Raw genomic sequence first — 15,331 nt, forward strand, 5'->3', positions numbered from 1 at the left:
TCTAAATGTCTGGATTGTGAATGTTTCTTTTGTCTTAAGCCCTAGTTTTAATTAATTTTTTGATCAGGCTCGCAAGGCAGAAAGCACACTTTTTGTGACACACAAGCCTTAGTTCCAGGATTTATTTTTCAGAAGCAAAATTAGTACAGAGGGGTATTGCACTGCTTTTCTTGTTTGCAGTGTGTGGAGAATAATAAAAATTCTGTTATTAAGGTGCTGTTACTGCAGTGCATCACACATCGATCAATTTATAGTTACACTGAGTGACTCTGCAGGTCCAGCACCTCACTATCTCACATGAATCTTTGGTTTATTGTTCACAGACTGAGATTACCACTCCCATTTTCAATGGGCTACCATGGGTGTAACTACAAGGAGTGTAGGGGTTCCATTTTCACCTGGGCCCTGAAGCAAAGGGGTCCCCAAAAGGTCCCTTCGGCTCACAAGAGAAGAACTCTACCATTAAAGATGCGTGACAGTTGGGGACCCTGTTGCAGATGTTACATTGGGGTCCACACACTGCAAATTATACCACTGTATGCCACAATCAGAGTAGACTTTTTTTATTTCTATCTCCATGTTGAATGAACTTTGCACTTTAGCCGCCTATCACTAATTAATTAAAGTCTCTGAGACTGCAGAAGACAAGAAGGCTGAATACATTGCTTGATTATCTCCATCATCTCCTTAGACTTGGATGGAGCAGATGACCACATTTTCAAACATTTGTGATGCAGTGACCCCTGGTACAGCTAGTGGGCGCTGCATGGTCTCCTCAGAATACACACGGAGGTGTATTGAGGCCATGGGAATGCATGGCAGTTGCAGGCATAACTATGATGGTGAAACAGTGTATGGCATGATTGTAAATGGCCAGTATGTGACGTAGAGGGAGTCTGCGCTGTAAGCCAGTATTGTTGTTTTGGGACCTATAGGCCCACAAGTATTATTGTGTAGCTTTAATGGGAGGCTTACAAGGTTAGTTGGAGAGCTGGGAGGGTCTGACTAACCACACACCTCCCACCTGTGGGAGTGGTTTCTGTGATATAATGAGACTGAGGTCTGACACATGGGCAGTGTGTCAGGTCCTGGAAGGCTTGTGTGTTGGACGGTCCAAGGTATGGACATCCTGAATAGCATACTGAGAGGCTGTGGACCTGGAAGGCCTGTGTGTTGGGAGGTCCTGGGAGTAGGACCAGAGTCCCTGAATAGCATACGGTGAGGCCATGGTCCTGCAGAGTCTGTGGCGGTACTGTGTTGAGGAAGAGACCTTTCCTTCTGCTGGTCTGGACTGTCAGGTGGCCTGGTGAGCAAGGCATCATCTGGGACGGTGAACCCAGTAAGGTAGTTTCCCCAGAAGAGAGGACTGACAGGAGGTCAGCGTGTGGAGCAGGAGCTCCAGGAAGGTAACCCAGAGTTGGTGGACTGTATGTACTGATGAGGGTCAGTTAATGAACTGTGGTCTCCCACAGTGACTGGATGAAGTGAGGTCCGGTGTGTTTAGAGACTGTAATCTCATGTCTAATGCTGTGTGAATAGAGACATTAATATGGACAACCCCAGGAACTAGTCAGAGGAGGACTGGCGGGTGTAGTGTCTCTTCAATGAAGTTCTTGCCGCATACTATAAAGTGCTGTGGAGTATGTGTTAAGCCTGTGATATATAACATAGCCTCAAGTGGTTTATGAGTGCAAAATAAACCGCATAGACTGTTTAAAGTGGAAAGTGTTCCTGTGTGCCTTAAATCTCGCAGCCAAGTGAGTATTCCCCAACCCGCTAGTGACCGCGGCATCACACATTGCACCACTCAAAGAAAGACCCTTCATTCTCTTAATGAGTGAGTTCTCCACTAATTCACAAGTTATCTCCTCTCTCATTACCCTATTCGAATAGAAATGCTGATTTATCTATGTTACAACATTAACCTTACCCAAACAAACTGCTGCTCTCTAGTTAAAATTCTGGCTGTCTGTCGCCACCACTAGGGAGAGCTAAGGAGTGTTTTCTTTATTTATTATTAGTCTTTTTTTTGTTTGTTTATGCAGAGGGATTGTAGCTATGTTTAAGAAAAACAAAGCTCTAACCATTCTAAATATATAGATACAAATTAATCCCTACACAATGTTAAAATACATAAAAATATACTTTCACATGTGGACATTCACTGTAAGTCTCAGGTACTGCAACTCGGCTCCCATTCACTTCAGAGAAAGCTGAGAATTGCAATACCTGAGGATGGCCACTACACAGTCTATGGAGCTGTGATGTCCTAGCTCCAACCACGGTCTACTTCTGGCCGGTGGCGGTACTGCAAATTGCTAATGATTGGAGGTTCCGGCTGTAAGACCCCACAACTCTAATATTGATTACCTATCCATCAGTATCTAATTCCTAGAAAACCCCTTTAAATACCAAACTAAGCTCAACAACGTGCATTGTCAAAATGAACCTTTATTTTATTTTTAATATTTTTATTCTAGTCCAATATACTTGGGATAAAGACAAAGGTATTTAGTCCATATTAGAGGAGGTTTGAGATTTCAATCAAGACATCACTCGAATAGAAATGTGTCCTTCCTTATTTTTCCTCTTATCTTGACATATCCTGAAATTTTTAGCATGAGATAAGCAGCTTGTTAAAAATTAAAGTTTTTGTGATACTTTATCAGATATTTATCTGTTGTGTCCACCAAGTGGTCATGATGTGTATTGCAGCGTGACAAACAGAATGTCGTAATAGTCGGTTGAATCGGTACAACGAGAAATTGTAGCTCTTAACTAAAATTCATAAAAAGGTAATGGTTGATATTTCTGCAGCTTTATAGTCCCAAATATTAGCACCTTAAAAAAATTCCCCTAAGTGTACAAAAATGCTAATTAAAGGGGTTTTCCTACAAAGAAAATTTAATTTTAATCAGTAGATCTTGGAATAATAATAATTACCACAATTGGATGCGTTTAAATAAAATGTTCCTGTGCTGAGATAATCTTATAAATGTGTCCCTGCTGTGTACTGTGTAATGGCTGTGTCTGTCCATACAGGAACATGGTCTGATCATACCACAGCTCCTGGGCAGGGGGGAGGATTATATAGAAATTATAGAGCGGGATTGTAAAGTATTCTTTCTTTAAGTAAAACATTATTTAAAAACAGGCAGTGAAATGTTTTATCTCACAGAAAGAATCAGCTGTGATCTCATGTTATCAGGTCTGTATACGCTTTTGCTCCCCCCCTGCCCAGGAGCTGTGGTATGATCAGACCATGTTCCTGTATGGTCAGACACAGCCATTACACAGCACACAGCATGGACACATTTATAAGATTATCTCAGCACAGGAACATTTTATTTAAACACATCCAATTGTTGAAATTATTATTATTCCAAGATCTATTCATTAAAATGAACTTTTGTTCGTGGGAAAATCCTGTTAAATATGTTCATAAGTATGCTATGAATATAAATTCTGTAGTTGCAGAAAACTCAATCCCAAAACGCAAAACTTTTATAGCAATTATATGATCTCAACTTCAAAGGGTTGTACAGGATTGGGGTCCAAGTCTGCAGTCACTCTATATGACTGCAGACTTGTGAGTCCTCACAGTGTGTAGTATGTGTGCTGTCAAGATTCTCCAGTTGTCGGCTCCGGGAGAAGGCGGGTGTGTAACCGGAAGTATTTGATTTGCATACATGAGGTTACATGCCAACTAGTCGTGCCTCGTTAAATACCAGTGAATTATATGAGTCCGGGTACATCTAGTGAGAATGTGACCGGCGGTATGAAAATCGCATACTTACAGCTTCGTGGCACTGCCACCGGAGAATCCTGACAGTGCGCACTGTACGCACTATGAGGATTTACAAGTCTGCAGTCAAAAACAGTGACTGCTGATTTGCACACAAAGGCCGGACAACCCCTTAAAATGAAATTTTGAGCTGATAGGATACATTCTGTACCTAAATATGATCATCAAAGTGACCAAATGCAGCAGTGTCAATGGTGGATATTCGTAAAAAAAAAAAGAGTGGTGTATGAACATGCATCAGATGAATACAACAACATGGATACAATATGGCGTCAGCAAGTTCCAAAATGTTCAAGTTCCATATTGAGCCCATCCCTTTAGGCATTTCAACAATTTGGGTGCAAATAATCCTAAATTCATCCAAATTTGTTACATTTAGTTTCTAGTGTCCTCTGTGATCAACAAGCACAGAAAAACCGTTTACGTCTTCCTTTGTATAATACCTATCTGTAATTTCATTAATTCAAGAATATCTTCTTGATTTCTAAAAAAAAAAGTAAATAATCACTTCTAAAACTAAAATCAAAATGTAAAACATATTTTTTACTCAGATTAACTGGGGAAAAAAATAGATGAAAGTGATAAAAAATAGGAATAAATCTGTACGGGTGTAAATACTGTTCATGTTTTTGAGCAGTAAATACTCCATGTGTGGCCAATATGGTGCGTCAGTGCAGATCAATAACACACAGGTGTTTGTTCTACTAGAAAGATTTGTAAAACTTCGTCTGATGGTGAACGACATTTTATTTTTTTCTGTGCAATTTAGTATTAATCCAAGAGAAAAATATTTGGCCCTGAGTCATCAAAGCATTTTGCCAGAATATGTGAAAGTGATTGAAATGTGATCAGATCATATCTTTTCACGACTTGTAAGTTCTTCAAAAAATGTACTGACTATTGGCAATTTTTAGGCAAGTTTTGAACAACTTTTTGAAAAGTAGTTTGAGATCCGCAAGAGGGGACAAGGCTTAGAGCGGGCAGAAAAATTCATTGTAATTACGAAATGTTCTCGACTGGAGTACATTTGCTGCTGTAACACTTGACCGATCAAGGATGTGCCAAATTGATTTAGAGGCATGTTCCTACTGGTAAATTTGGTACATCTTATACCAGAGTACTTCTCTTTAAGACTGGTAAGCAAAACAACAGTCCACGAGAAAAAATTTTGGCTTTGAGTCGTCAAAGTGTTTTTGGCAGTTTTTGGCATGAAACTGTTTGAAATGTGATCATATCTTTCGCAACTTGTAAGTTCTGCAAAAACGCTGTTGGAAATTTTTACACCAGTTATGGGCAACTTTTTGAAAAGTAGTTGGAGCTCCGTGAGAAGGGAAAAGGCTGAGAGCAGGCAGAAAAATTAATCGTAACTATGACAAGCATGTACTCCTATTCTCGCCCAACAAGTGAAAAATGTGCCAAATTGATTTAGAGGCATGTTCTTCCTGTTGAACTTGGCACGTCTTATGCCAGAGTACTTTTCTTCAAGATTGATAAGCAAAATGACAGTTTTGGTGACTTGGGACCCGATAGTCCCTTTGTATCGAAACCATGCAGATCTCAGAATGGACCGATACATTTTTAGAGGCGCAAGATAAGAATTAGAACAGGACCATAGGTTTATGTATTAGAAAAACTTTTTGATGGTGAGAGTGATCAATGAGTGGAACGGGTGGTGAGTTCTCCTTCAATGGAAGTCTTCAAACAGAGGTTGGACAGACATCTATCTGGGATGATTTATTGAATCCTGCATTGAGCGGGGGTTGGACATGATGACCCTGGAGGTCTCTTCCAACTCTAACATTCTATGATTCTATGTACATGGGGTCTAACAATAATACTGACAGTAGAAACTTGAATATTAAAAGAATACTTGAGGAACAAAAAAAAGACACTTTGCAAGTGTCAAGTGGAGCATGTGACACAAGGATTTAGAAAACACCAAAGAGAAGTCTTAGACCCTTCCAATGCCCATTTAGTTGTGACTAATCCAATTTTCTTACAATTTAGGAAATAAATTCTTACGTGTGATTGGTTGCTGTAGGAAGCAAAGTCAAGTTTGATAAATCATTTTGCAATAAGGAAATGTTTTTTTTTTTATAATATGACATCACTTATAAGTAAAAAATATAAACTCAATTTGAAATATTAAAAAAACAAAATCCCCAAATTTCCCTCGTATGCGATATGTACAGAAGACGGCTATATTTTACCTCTCCCGGTTTTTTTTAGGCAGCCATTTTTGTTATGTGATATCATAAAGCCGAAGTGAATTGCTAATCAATTTAAGCACTTCTTCTGTCACAGAACAAATGAGATTTATTTTGTAATAAGTCTCAATGCACTTCAGCTTTCCAATGCCTTAAATAACATCAAAAATAAATACTCCATCTGGACTCTTGAGAAGAAAATACATGCATCTCCCCTGCTGCACTATAAATTAATTTTCCAGTCCACAGTGTGTGCAAGTACAGAAATATTTTATTTACTGTGTCTGCGTCTTTTATCCATTTAGCAATTTTGTTATGTGGGATCTGACCGGCTGCTCATGAAATAAACAACAGGTTATGCGGTGAATGATATGGTGGGCTCTAAAAATATCTGTAATACTAGAAAATAATGTAATACCAGCAACAGACAGAACAGCAATAACATATAATGATGCAAACAATAAGAAAATACTGCAATACAAAAGAAAGTATCAAAATAAGAACAGTAAATATGCAAACTAATAAGAAATGCTAAAAGTTTCAATACGGTATTATTACTTTTAGCATTTTGTATCTATTTCGTATTATTTTGCATGATTATTTACTATTTTTGTATGACATAAAAGTCATACATAAAAATCACAAAAATAAAAACTTCAATAAATAAAGCTAAGCAAAATACTACAAAATTAATAATAAATATTAAACACAAAATGTAATTAAAAAATCTAGAATTAAAGATAAAAATGATAAATAATGTCATAAAATAAGTGTAAAATCACCATAGCAATAATAATGATACCTAATAAATAAGAACGCCATGGAAAATAATAGTAAAATGTTATTGCCAATAAATAATTATTCAAAATAGTAACAAAAATAAATAAAAAAAATATTAAGCAATAAAAGAAAGAATTGTTAACAGTGATGTCTTTCTCTATATTTCTTCTTAGCTTTACATAGCCCGAGGATTGTGTCTAAAAATTATCATTTTTGTTTATAAACATATAAAACATGGTTTTGTGATACTCTCTCAGGAGATGTCTATGCTATAGGTGTCTACTAGTTTTCAGCCTGTAGTGACGCCCATGCTGGTTGCCCACTAGCTCTTACATTTTCTACTTTGACGATTCAAGGCAACTGAGTGTCATTGTTGCTTTCTTTCAGCACCAACAGGAATAAAGCCACCACTCGTGGAGGCAATCAATAGCACTGTTATGAAGATCACTTGGTCTCCTCCTGTAAAGCTTAATGGTCCTTCACCATTTTACCAGCTGGAGAGGATAGAGCCATCACTGACGATGCAGGACAAGACAACCTTCATCAAAGGCGTTCACTTTCCAGGACATGGCCACTTCAGATTCCCGTCATCCTCTTTACCGGAGAACACATATTTCACAGGTAATATTTTTTTAGCTTTTCAATTATAATAGTCTTCTCTGTGAATTCTCATCAATAATCAACAATGATCAACTCTATTAACAAGTGTTTGGAGAGCTAGATGAGATTAGTGGTAGACCTTGAAGAACGTTATGACGGTGACAGCCACCCATTGACCAAACAATGACCGGCTAGGTTGTACCTGGACCCACGTTGCTGATTAAGAGAGTTAAGTGTTTCTAAGTTAGGGAATTCTTAGTGGTTCTAATTTGTGATCGCGGTCAATCCCACTTTTCAGTTGAAGGAATGAGCGATTTAATGAAGGTGGACCCCATCTTCACGTCAATATAAGTTTATGGAAAGCAAAGCCGTGCCCACTTGCCAGGAGTATGTTCAACTCATACGTACCCTTCAGTCCCGGGTCAAAAACTGGTAAATCACCCCAGGGCACAGTGGGTGCGCTGGGGGGATTCATGAGAAACCTAATAAAAAAAGGTGGGAAAAAAAAGGAAAATACATTATCATTTCTAACGGACAGACCAAAATATAAGGTGAATTATGGCGGGGGGGGGGGGGGGACAGTAAATCAGTCTGTAGAACCACCGGAATATCAATCATATCTATATGTATATTGGTTAATGAGACATCAGTAAAGTGCATGTGCCAAACTTATGGCTCATATGAATCCCTCTAAAGTTACTGATTTACAATACTACCACTGCACCAACACGGTGCATATACATATGTCAATCACAGCTGCCGGAAAAGGAGGCATCAAAAAAAGGTGCACGGGCAAAGCTCATAAGTCACTGATCATATGAATCCCTTATTGTTTAACAACTGGTAATAATGACACTGTGCCTGCATAATATATGTGCATATACCAATCACAATTAAAAAATCTTACCCATAGGAAAGTGTAAGAGCAGGATCCCAGAAGACAGCCCCGACGCGCGTTTTGCATTAGTTTTTTACAGCAGTATAAGCATGAAATGTCCTGTTTGCTTTTTATAAATCCCACAATTGGTGTCTGCGAATGTGATGTGCGGTCCGCGCTGGAAGTAGTCGTCACATGATCAACATCTCTGGGAAGGCGCATGTCAGGGAAAAACTCTCGATGACTCAGAAAAGCAGACTTCCAATTAGGAGGCAAATGGGACGGAGTGGCGGTATGATCACTATGAGCATGCGCAAATCAACAGCTATCTTTATGAAGTCCAATGCAATTAAGCATTTTTAAATATGATCAACAAATAAATATTTGTTCCCCATTTGTGTTAATACAGTAAGTGCAAGGCGATGTATAATAATGAGAAAGAAAAAGATAATAGATAGATAGATAGATAATAGAAGATAGATAGATAAATAGATAGCTAATAGATAGATATATAATAGATAGATAGATAATAGACGATAGATAAATAGATAGATAATAGACAATAGATAGATAGATAGATAGATAGATAGATAGATAGATAGGTAATAGATAGATATCTCTCTAAGATACAGAATGAGACAAATAGAGAAATGAAATAGACATAAAGCAAATATATGGATGGACACAGATAGGTAGGTTCTAAGATCAGAAAAATTAGATAGACATAAGATAGATTGATTTATTCTAAAATACTGTAAGAAACAAGAAGTAAATAGGTAATTAGATAGATACTGAGATACAGTAGTTAAAACTGTACAATAGGAAATTCTATATAGATATATATTATCTGGCCTCCTGAACCCTGGATGTCACACATTATTTGATTCTCGTCAGTGCTGGATATCAGTGATCTATAAGACAATGTCCTTTTATTTTAACACGTCTTCTTCAACTTTCAAATTATTTTTGACCTGAAACTTTTCTAATCAGGCGTCCAGGATTGCCGTGCAGGTAATGTGATGAAATATGGGGCTGGGGCTCTCTTCATGCTCGGCAATGAATGATGCACGTAATCAAGATTTATTATGTCTTTGAATTCTAATTGCCTGTTATGAATCACAGTTAATCACAATCAATGTGCAGTTAATGCAAAGTTCAATTAAACATATGTATTTCCTCTGCATTTCCACTTCTGCCTTATAGGTGATGGCCAGTATTATTGTAGGCTTCCTATAAGGCAGGCGATGGTTTTCTCAGTATCTTTAATTTTTTGGTTGCATAGAGGAAAATATCAGTCGGGGTATTACAATTTACAAAACTTATGACCTTGATCAATGAACCTGAGATGGGAGAAGCAATTCTCTGGCTGGCCCATAGTGTCTGTCATTACACGGAAAGCTGATTGATTTTAATGGCAACCATGTAATGCTACATTTCCCCTTTGATGGCACTGTAGGATAACCAAACACATGTTGATGTATTTTGTTATTGCTTATCTTTAGGGGATAACATGTTGATGACTGTGGGTGTTGACCAGTGGGACCTCCAGCAATCCAAAGATTGGGGCTCTAGAATATCGAGAATGGAGCTCTGTAGCACCATCCTCCATTCATTGGGATGCGAATGCATTTTTTTCCAGCAGTCCCATGGAAAATGGATGGCGCATTCACACCTCTCTCCCCATTCAGGATGCAACTGCAGAGCTCCATTCTCAGGATTCCACAGCCTCAATTTCATGGCACAGCTGCCAGGTGACCTGGGACCAGTGGCTCCTTCCCTGTCCCTAACACTCGGGGGAGCCCTAGTTCGCCCTTGTCTCCGGGATACTTCAGATGGCAAAGATGCCGGGGCCTCCGCTCTTCCCTTATCTCCTGAGTTAGCCCTCCATCTGTTCTCTTCCCCCACCCAGAGAAGAGGGGGTGCTACTGTGCACCTTAGTGCACCAACCCGACAAACAAGGCAACACAAACAAGGGTTAACAGAAAACTCCAGGCATACAAAATAGCAATGCACCGAGACGTGGAGGTAAGCAAATAAACCAAAATAGAGAAGGATAGAGAATTACCAAATATACAAACCAAACAACAGATGCAGATAACTCCTCTAACTTTCCTTCTCATACAAACTCCTCTCCCTCCATTAACCATGCAGCAAATGCTAGCTCTGACAAAGATTTGTAACAGAGCCCAGATTATAAAGGGGAAAGGAGTGGCTAAACGAGCTCAGCTGTGAGCACAGGGAATTCCAACATGGCCAATTAACCCCTGTTCTGCCAGAATAAATAAACACATTTAAAATGAAGGAGAAGTGCTTCTTCTCAGTGTCGGAGTAGAAGCAATCAGACACTGCGGTCTTCTGGCTCCACACTGTCGCGGTAACCCCGTGACACTCGATTGTTTGATATGGCAGAAGATGGGCCCCAACAATCTGCAAGTGACCCACTATCCTTAGACCAGGGGTAACTTTTTTTTAAAGGACTAACTCTTTAAGGTGATGATTGCTTGTGTTTCTTGTACTAGGACACCCTGTGGTCAATTTATTTTAGAGGAATCTATTTAATACGGACTGGTAAAAATAGCAAACTTCAACCTGGTTATTCCAATCTTTGCATTTCATGACCGTGATGGAAATAACTACTTAAAATAAACGGCCACCAGAGTGGAAGTTAGAGAAGCAGACCAGCTAAGCAAGCTAAGCTGTTGGTGTAACTTCAGTTCATTTCTATGGGAGATACGCCAACAGAATGGCTCAGCGACACTCAGCTGCTTTCATAGCCTCACCTCTATGGCCAGGAAGTAAAATCAGTTACCATATGGGTCAATAGAAACAAATTCCTAAAATGTTGATATGAATTTGATTTTAATGCAAATTATTCTGCTCATTAATTGCCACGTTTGCTCACAACCAATTTCAGTTCATTAACATTTACCTCCAGAAGTAAACTATATGGAGGGTACATTGGACATTTACCCTGGGCTATCTATCTCAAGGACCTAGTAGATCTTCGCAATTACCTTCCCTTTTTTGGGGGTATTTCCATTCTGTTCTGCCCAGAAATTTGTACGCACTATTTGGGTAGTATATAGATTTCTCCGCCTAAAACCCCAACCTTCTTATTTCCAGCTGAGAACAGGGGGAGCCATGGCCATTGATGTAGGGGACTCTGTCTTTTGAAGTCTTTTGCTGGCAGTCATTGTTTGACTATCTACATAACTCCTTTAGTGGATAGGGCAATGTGTATACAGGTTTCCTTTCCGATATGTGGCTGAAGTATCAGGTAGAGGTCATACCTCAGAAGTAAGATGAGGTCTTCTCACCAACCTTCATCAATGTCCAATGTGCCACACTCTACCCAATACATTCAATAAATCAAATGTGTCCTCTCATTGAAGTGATGTGATTCCTACCTTATTTCCTATAGTTAACACCTTGGTTCTAACTATGCATACAAGAATATTTAATATTTTTTTATGCTTCATATCTTGAATATACTCCCCCCAGCATGAGTTTTTTAATTGCTCAATTCATATTTATCAGCTGATTCTGGTATTACATCCTAGTTCCAGGTCATGTGGCAGAGTACCATATTGACTTGGTTAGCAGCAATGCAAGGCACAACTCATGAACTGGGCATAGTTTCCAAAAAAAGTTGGAGTCTAGAGCTGGGAGAATCTATCTGATGCATATTGTATTTGGGTCAAATTTCGAGTGTATCGCCGAGCCTGGTAAATTGTAAAAATGTTACTATTCACTTTCACCTCCATTTAAACTTTGAAGGAGATTGCATCAGCCAGAGAATGCTAGCACAATGCTAGACTTTCCTATAATCCTTAGCAGTTTTCACATCACATAGTATAGCAGTGCAAACTAGGAGAGACTCTCATAGCCTGTATAAAAGCAGAGGTTGGAAATGCAGCAGCCACTTAGTAATGAATCTGGATAGTGAGAAGACAGCACAGCTCAGCAATAGAGATAGGGAGAGAAAGCCATAAGGCACTGAATAAGCTGTATAGATAGCGTATGACAGCACAGCAAAGAAGATTTATATGTGACGAAGAGAATAGTGTCATATACGTTTTTTCAGGACAATTGGAGACATTGGAGTATTTTTGATTCATGGTGAATCGATTCCTAGCAAATCAATTTTCCTGGCAAAATTTTTCATATCTGGAGAATTGCAACAAATTATTTCATCTCTGTTGGAGGCCCTTTATTCCAATCCCAGACGACCCCCTTTAATGGCCAAAATGAATAGAGTCTGGCTACCGTTGAGCAGGTCTTTGCTGATAGAGCTAGCGTGAACCTGGTATTGATTCATTTGGAATATAAATGGTAATGCCGACAACCTGAAGACGAGACTCCTTCAAATTGCTGACCCAATTACTATTAAACCATTTGATGACACATTAATACGTCCATTTGGACTAGTAAAATACAACCATTTAGAAGGGCGGTGGACGGTTCAGGTTTGAAAAATGAAGACATAAGTTTATTTAAAATAATTATTGACCCATCCCGACCCCTTCATTTCTCAGCGACTGATCATCCCCGAGGTAAGTAATTAGATTTTTATAGCTGAAGATTATAATCAATGCCATACAGCTATCTCCATTGATTAAACCAAGGCCTTTGCTCCGGCGTTCACTAACTATTTCAACAAAACTTGTAACTCTTCAATTACAAATACAATCATGCAGATTGATACGTAGGAAGGAAAGCCATAAGTTAAGAACCCCGGCTCTCCGGAAACTCGGTAATGTATGGAGCGGTTCATTAATACTCGCCTTCGTTAGTCTGATTACAGCGTATAAATACCTAACAGTATAAGAAAACGAAATCAAGGATAATCAACCACTTTAATATAAACCTGGTGTGTCCTGAGACAGAAGTCTTGACAATGTGCTAATAATTCTCATCTAGGGGGCAAGGCAGCACGCACAAGTCCACCCCCTGTGAATCTTCTGGACTAGTCAACCGAACCAAGAGTACTCCTATGACATATTTCACTGCAGCCAGTGGCCAGGACAAGCTGTGTTGGTGCCCGCAGAGGTGGCTTAAGAATATAGCCTACCTGGACAGACAGGCTCATGTCTAGAAGATCTTTCTTCACTTCAATTCCTTACTTCTAGCTAGAGAGGAGAGAATCTATTCTGCACCCATCGTCTTTAGTAAAATGTTTTTTTTAACTTCATTAAAATTCAAAAATTCTAAATTTTTCAAAATTCAAGTTTATGAATCTGAACAGTTTTTTTTGTTTCAGAAGAATCACGAAAAATAACTGCCATCTTGTCACAGCATAAATTGGAGAAGAATGATCACATGACCTCAGGCACATCCTGATGGTTTTCACCATGCTTCATGACTGGCACAGACACTGGTACAACCAGGGCGATTCATCAAAGTTTTTTCTCCACATTTCTGTCAATGTGAACTTGCACAAACAAATGTGACTTCTAGGGTCTTCATTCTCATGCTCCACGGAGCTGTGAAAGGGTGTGGCATTTGTGTTCGCCACGCCACAAATCTTTCTCAAGTAGAGACTAGAGTGAGATTTGTAGCTACGATCACAAAGCGGCGCATACCACTATGCCTGATTCATTAAGAGGCGTTATGAATCAGGAGCATCCGCTCCAAAAAAAACTATCATAAAAACTGGAGAGACAATGGCAGGTCTTGGTGAACTGCCCCCTATGGATTTGAGATCACTACTGACTTGTAGCCAGTATAAAAGCCTAAGCTGGAGATTCTGCTGCCAGTTTGTGAAGAATGTGGATCGGAATCTCAGAGCGCAATTAGGGAGAAGAGAATAGATAGAATTAATTAGAAGAAATGGATAGAGGGAGATGTATAGGAACCCCTGACATTGTGTAAGCCCCCGTTCACACATCCGTGTTTCCAGTACATGTGGCGTCCTTTTCCGCACGAACTGGAGACACGTACACCCATTAAAAGCTATGGTGTTACTTTGTACATGTCCATGTGAACTACATGGACCATGTTTCCATGTGAACCACACATGTCCGTTTTTTTACCAGCAGCACGGATTACATGGACCAATATATATCTAATGGTAAGTGTAAAACACGTACCGCCACACGGATGACAATGGTGTGACACCCGTGTGATGTCCATATGCCATCCATATGACATGTACAGGAATATAAAGCATTCAAGAAATACCACGCAGGTCCGCCAAATCTGACGTAGTGCAGGGATTCTGATGAACAAAGAAAGTGTGATGACACAGCATTTGATTGTAATTAAACAGACATCTATTTTCAGTAACCCAGGAGGAATAGACTGTTATGTACATGTTGACTTTTCAATTTATGCGTTAGTTCTTCAGTTGGCCAAGAACCATACACTGCTGTCATATGAGTCATAAACGTTGATTTTTGATATTTTTGAATGGCTAATGTAAGCTTCTTATATCAGCTCCTACAACTTATTGTCTTCTATCTTTGCAAGACAGTGTTGCAGGGTCATTGAACAATGTATGTTTGCTTAATATGTTAAATGATAATTGTGTGGGTCCTGTGGCTTGTTGACTTGCAAAACAGAAGTAAATTGATTAAGTAGTTAAACAATGCGTGTTAACCTCATCACATCTTTTTCTTGACCCCTGGATGCTGGCTTGAAGGATGACAGTTATGAGCAATATAAGCGGGATATGCCTTTAACAATATAGCTCCAGACATCCACACATCCAGTCAGCCAAGAGACTCTTTACAGAGCCACAGGCAGGAACACTCTACATTATAGCTGCCAGAAAATGGCTCCATCACAAAGGACACAGATGTGACATTCTACAGGATGCCAGCTTAGGGGGCAAGGCCTCGGTTGAAACAATACAGATCTGCTGCATTGACCATCACTGAATCATGGATATGTTTGGGGTAGTCAGGATTTGGACACACTGGTCATCTGAGCCCCATGGATACACTTGGGAAAACTAGGATTGGGACCCACCAGTCACCTGGCTCCATGGAGATGTTCGGAGAAGCAAGGACGTCACCCTCCGGTCACCTGGCCTAGTACCTCAATGGACTGTCAGCTTCCTAA

General features: G+C 39.4%; 1 protein-coding gene across 1 annotated transcript in view; it reads left to right on the forward strand.

The window, feature by feature from the left end:
* Positions 1–15,331, forward strand: part of USH2A (usherin) — a 930,843-nt gene that overhangs the window by 291,617 nt on the left and 623,895 nt on the right. Inside the window, exon 20 of the mRNA XM_077281431.1 lies at positions 7,180–7,413. Within this exon, the coding sequence (XP_077137546.1) occupies positions 7,180–7,413 (234 nt within the window). The remainder of the gene's footprint in view (positions 1–7,179; positions 7,414–15,331) is intronic.

The sequence above is a fragment of the Ranitomeya variabilis genome, chromosome 2, assembly GCF_051348905.1.
Source record: "Ranitomeya variabilis isolate aRanVar5 chromosome 2, aRanVar5.hap1, whole genome shotgun sequence".
NCBI lineage: Eukaryota > Metazoa > Chordata > Amphibia > Anura > Dendrobatidae > Ranitomeya > Ranitomeya variabilis.